Source organism: Macrobrachium nipponense, chromosome 17, assembly GCF_015104395.2.
Source record: "Macrobrachium nipponense isolate FS-2020 chromosome 17, ASM1510439v2, whole genome shotgun sequence".
NCBI lineage: Eukaryota > Metazoa > Arthropoda > Malacostraca > Decapoda > Palaemonidae > Macrobrachium > Macrobrachium nipponense.
In genome coordinates, this window is record NC_087210.1 from 54,854,347 (window position 1) to 54,860,346 (window position 6,000).

At 38.1% G+C, this 6,000-nt stretch overlaps 2 protein-coding genes across 2 annotated transcripts in view; one reads left to right on the plus strand and one right to left on the minus strand.

Annotated features, from left to right (window-relative positions):
* The window catches only part of LOC135196239 (uncharacterized), a 26,382-nt gene extending 25,777 nt beyond the window's left edge, over positions 1-605 (minus strand). The window contains exon 1 of the mRNA XM_064222917.1: positions 466-605. The gene's annotated coding sequence lies outside the window, so the exon portion shown is untranslated. The remainder of the gene's footprint in view (positions 1-465) is intronic.
* LOC135196238 (uncharacterized) overlaps positions 1-3,434 on the plus strand; it is a 6,505-nt gene extending 3,071 nt beyond the window's left edge. Inside the window, exons 2-3 of the mRNA XM_064222916.1 lie at positions 1,862-2,136; positions 2,955-3,434. Of these exons, the coding sequence (XP_064078986.1) occupies positions 1,862-2,136; positions 2,955-3,189 (510 nt within the window). The 3' untranslated portion in view covers positions 3,190-3,434. The remainder of the gene's footprint in view (positions 1-1,861; positions 2,137-2,954) is intronic.
* Positions 3,435-6,000: the final 2,566 nt, after the last annotated feature.

Consider the following 6,000-nt stretch of genomic DNA (forward strand, 5'->3'; position numbering starts at 1 on the left):
ATACTTTTGGCAAAATGTCCCACAGCTAAGAGTATCGTGCAGCAGGAAGTCCTGTGGAATGGCTGTTTGGCCTAGTCTATATTTCAGATGCAAAGCATCTATCAGTCTACATCTTGTCTTAATTCATGTGGTGAAACAAATAACATTGGTATGTCTCAGATGAGAGGCTGTTCATGGTACTTTGGGCTGTTCAACCCAATGTATCTTTTAGTGTAATTCTCGCGACGAAGTCCAACTGGGTAAATGCTTCCTTAGGATGCCTAGCCTAAGGTGTAATGTCCATATGGCCAAAATTATACCCTTTGGCTACTTGTGTTGTGAGTTTAACGAATTTCACTAACGTGCCCTACACCGTACTGATTAAAGCAATATCCGATTTTGTTTATAATTTGGTACCACAGGAAACGGTTGCATTATTGGCAGGGCCAAATTACAAGAAAAAATGAATACAAATAATGTACTTACTCTGAAGTCAGGAGAATGTAGAAAATAAATAGACCTAATTTTCCCATTGCAATTTAGGCAGCATATTGTTCAGCGGCGTAGGTTCGAAATGTTAGGTAGCGAATGAGGAAGCAAGTCCAAAGTCCGGAAATCGACTGCACGTATTCAGAGCTTTGCGCCATCTCACACTCATCAAGAAATTCGCGAACAGCAATATTCAAGAACATTGTAATGTCGTGCATTTTTTCAGATAAAGTTCCATGATTAAGGGGGATAAAGTAACTCATGTATTGTGGTATGTCAGACTTGGACACGGATACTTTATAATTGTTAAACAATGGATAATTTGAGCGAACTACTTTGACTTGCGTAGGGCGGTGTTCAAGCCATTCGTAATTGATAATCTCCACTTTAAAGATCTAGAAAAATGTTGTCTGAACATTATTTTTTCATTGAAACTAAAAATTTGATATATTCCACGTTATTCAATAATGCTGCTTGTATATCTGGCCATCCAAATGATACTGGAAACTGTTTCTGAAATTATTAAATTGCACACGAATTTGAACACACTGCAGATCGCAGGATGCCAGGGTACGATAAGAAATCTTTAAACTCGTTCGTACCATCTGACTATATTATTCGAAGGTCTAATGAATAATTTAGACTATGTATTATTTTATATTATCCAGTTGTCTCACCAATTTAGAATATCATCATTAGCATTAAGCCGTATAGAATGTTTCAAGCTGCATTCCATGACAAATTTTCTACTTTCTAAATTAGGCTTCCAGTTGTGAAACAATTAAAAGTACGGTTATTACAATTTTTTCGGGACATGCTATCTTCTGTAACTATAAAGTAGAATTTTTATTTATTGTCGTAATAAACAAGACGGAGATACTGAATATATTAAGACAAGAGGGCTCATTCAGTAAAATGTTCTCCTTAGAAGAAAATGGATTTCATGCAATTCGTAAATTATGGAGGTTTCAGTCATTTCAATCATTTCAGTGTTTCTGGATTGACGGCGCTTACAGAGGCCAAAGTTAAGTAAAATGTCCAGCACATTGATTTTGTTTTGTTGTATCTAGCATTTCTTACGGGTGTTAATATTCTGCTATAACCAGAGAAAAAAAAATGACAACCATACATGTTCATTACATGGTCATTTGGAGCAGATTATGCTAAATATATTTTAGAATGATTTTCCCCTCTGCGGAGATAAAGCTAAGTAACTCTGAAAGGGACTCGGAAATCGCGCTGGTTGCCCCATTTCAAGGGCTGTATTCAAAACCCCAGTAAGTCAAATCAAGGGCGCTAAAATGCCTTGGTTTAAGGTGTGTTCCCGGTGAGTTTTAAAGGATTGGTATGTGTTTGAATCTTAACAAAAAGCAGATTCGGCTTTTCCTTTCAGATGCGATTCTGGATCCTGTTTGGAGTGGCTTTTGTGGATCTTGTCGCTCCTGCTTCTTCAAAGAAGACAGAAGATGACGAAGACAGAATGGTCGTTTTGGACAGAGGTCGCTATATATTCGGTACAACTTCGACCACCACCTACACCAGCGTCGTAGCTTCCACTTCCACTGTCTACCTCTCCTGTCTTTCAGCTACTGCGGCTACAATTTGCGAAAAGAGGAAGAGGTCGGCCAGATCTAATAAAACCTCTCGAAAAGAGATTGCTCTTGCTTTGTAAGTAATTATTTTGTATTTAATAACGTTTTCATGTTATTTTGTTCTCAATATTACTCTGATCGATTATCACCTCCAAGCTCTTAGTCAGACTTTAACATAAATTAATTATGACTGGTTTTGAATGATCTAAAATTACTACTCGTAACAAAATCCCAGTTCTTTTATATGCATACATCCCATTTATAGCAACTTACTTAAGCATAGGAGATGATATTCACAGAGTTTTTCTGTTGGCTATAACCAGAGCAATATTCTTCCTTATGGGACCATATTAGAACTGCTGACTAAATGTGAAGAAGGTAATGTTCATAAGAGCTTTTATCCGATAACAATGCATCTCTTAGTTCAGATAACCCTCCAATATGAACACTGATATTTCATCCTTTCAGCTAACTTGAAAATATGTCTGCAGTGATTCCCTTGAGTCTTTACTTCTAGGATTCATTCAAAAGGGGAAGAAACGTGTTCTCTTTTTTTTTACCTTAGAACAAAATTATTTTTATTCGGTAAAATTCCTTGCTATCTCAAACCTCCAATCTCCCTGTATTACCAGAGTTTACTGGTGTCTAATTTCTAGAATATTATTAGCAAGGAACCATTCAGAGAATAATTGGTTGTTTCTGATTAATTCTTTTACATCAGGGGTTCTCACACAGTTTCAATAAAGGCCAGTCTTTCTCTCCATCCAAGTGAATCTTCCTGTAGTGGACTTTTGCATCAAACAATTCTGTGATAGAGGAAGTAGCTGTTGCTCTAAAACCAATTCAGTCTTTTTCAGAAAATGCATTCTAAACCCCACCTCTCTTCTGCAACAGAGCCGACACAGAGCTAGAGACCAGTCTGGACTCCAGTGACGTACCAGAATACGCCAGCATCCCGGAGGAAGCTGGAAAGCAAGATTCGGGCGATGGAAAAATGGCGTTCACTCTTTGGACCACCACCAAGATCTCGACAACCGTCACGGTCTACTACACGAACACCGCCACTACAGTCACGATGAGCTTCGGTTGCCTGGCTGGTGGTATGATCCTGCCAACTCAGAATTGTTAACGTTTCTCGTCCAATCTTCTCGAATATGAATAGCTTCGATCACGGAACAAACGCCGAATCTTCGCTGGACTGAAGACCATGACACTCCTTTGATGCCATAAAGGGAAATCTGCGTCTGAACATCAGAACCAAATCGCAGATCGTAACACTATTCTAAAAATGCACAAATAACCTTCCACTGCATCAGCCTACGTTATCTTTAAGTAATTATATATGTTACAAAGTCTGAGCCAGTTACTTAAGCATTAAATTATAAGATGAAGAAATTTGTTTCATTGATTTTTAGTATTATGTGGTTTCTCTCTCGTCACAAATTTGTGACTGAAAGAAATTACAGATGCTTCCACATAACAGCTGTAATCAGGGACTGTAACCCTTTAAAGTTGTCGCTCTATATCTATTTTACCATACAGAAAGATGCATGACAAAATCAGGCCTAAGTACTGTGGCTTCGTATGGCAACAACTCACCAACTCACTAACTGAAAACAGGCAATCTAATAATTATATAATGTATATATATATATATACTTATATATATATATATATATATATATTATAGTATGTATGTACATGTATGAATTTTCATCACATCACCGTGATTTATATACATATGTTAATCAAATAGGAATTCGTTAGTTTATAATAAATTCGTCCTCTCGTGGATTCACACCAGCGGACAGAGGAGAAATCAGTACTTCAGTGAGTTATCGACTCGGCCATTAAGTGAGGTATAAGTACGTTGACACCGGTTCCGACCTTACAAATCACTGTCGAACTCAGGTATTTGTAATTAGAATCGATATCCAACTCCCTCTGCCATGTTAGCAAAGTCGAACGTTTGCCGCACTTAGCCATACTATGAACTTTTATCACATCACCGTGATTCATATACATGCATCAAGCTACAAATCCCCTTTAATGTCCAATTCGAATCCACGAGAGGACGAAATTATTATCACATAAAAAATTCCCTTTCCGTTAACATATATGGAAATATATTAATTCCGAGGTAGAGCGCATTGGATGTTAAAGGACATTTGTAGCTTAATGCTAGTACATACATGTATGTAATATGAGTGTGTATAAATCAGTTGGAATGGACGGGCTCACATATAGATGAAGTCAGCCTTGTGCCATTCCAAGCTCCTGCTCACTATGAAGGTCACGTCTTTCTAATGATCACCATATTGTCTGGAAGCTTGAATTTCAAGTCAGTGGACCCTGTGGGATAGTTCCATATGATCAGAGTTCATCTTCTGAATACATTAGATAATAATAATAGACATAAATGTCAAGTGTTTGAGAGTATTAACGTTGTGTTGTGCGTATGGCGTTATATGGGATCTCTTCTTCTTTCCAACAGTTATCCCTACACTAAGGGGTCGGTTGCCTGATGCGCGTTTCCTTACAGCATCAGGCATGGTTTATTATTTGGCAATGGGGTTTTACGACCGCATGCCCTTACTGTCATCAACCACAGTTATTGGTAGTGGGCCTCGCCTTTGACTAAAAAGTCCACCTGCAAGGCAACAGTTTCCAGAGGTATTAGCGGTGGGCTTAACCTTTTACTAAAAAGTAAGACTGCAAGGCAGCAGTTTCCACAGTTATTGGCGGTGGGCTTAACCTTTTACTAAAAAAGTAAGACTGCAAGGCAGCAGCTGTCCTTTTAGTCGCCTTTTACAACACACAGGGCCTACGGTGGTAGTATTCTTACACCCCCACCACAGGGTGGGTTTATATGGGATCTACAGAAGGTTACATAACTGGTAATCTAACTCTTAGCTACAATTCATAGAACAGTATAGTATTCACTGCTGCTACTAGTGTTCTTGTGCAAATCAAACTGGAGAAAGAGAAAGACTGTCTCCTCATTTTATTTAATACCCATCCTGCAACAACCTGAATCTGGTTCTCCTTTCGGTAGAAGTTTTGAACAAATGTCACTTTTATGATGAACTTCGGCATGTTCTCATCCATCATTATCTAAAATGAAAGCTTATCAGTCATACAGAAATTATCCCTCATGATCTTCCTTAACATAAAACTTTACTTCCACACGTCTCAGAAAGTTACAGAAGTTCATGTTTTAACATTTCTTCAGCCAAAGGGGCTGCACTTCATTGCGCAGATCCTTTAAGACACTGCAAATTTGTGCTCTGGGACTTGCATGTTGCTGTGACGGTCAAAATCCAAATTCCTTCCGATCTGAAGTGTCTGTCCTGTGCCATGGAAGAGAAACCCAAGGAGCCAGCCTGTGGATGGGACAGTCTTAAACGATAATCGTACTAAAAGGAAAAGGTAGAACATGATTCTATTACCTGAGAAGAAGGTAAGCACATGTCCTGTTCATCTACCATGAAAATACCACTATATCAATTCATTTCACAGCCAATTGACAGTCCATTCAATAACCCATCTGAGTGAGGAGGGAGTAGAATGCAATATCACGGGAAGCGAAATAGAAAGAAAATGGGTCACAGGAAAAAAGTAAAGCAATGAAAAGAGCCGGGTTTCCCCCAACTCCGATACTGCTCACGGTTTTTAACTTAAATTCAGTTCTTGTTGAAAAATTCAGGAAGATTTGAACTAACCCTAAGATAGGAAACCGTACCAGCATGTAACTCTATCGGAAACCCTGTATCCATATGGAATCATTGTAGGAAAAAAATAAAGAAAAATTTGCAGACATGCTTAATTATACCAATAATATACAAAAGTGAAAAAATATGTCTTCTTGAGCAAATATGACCATATTTATGACAATGAAACTAAATCAAATTTACCCCTGACATATAGAAAATAAACTTTG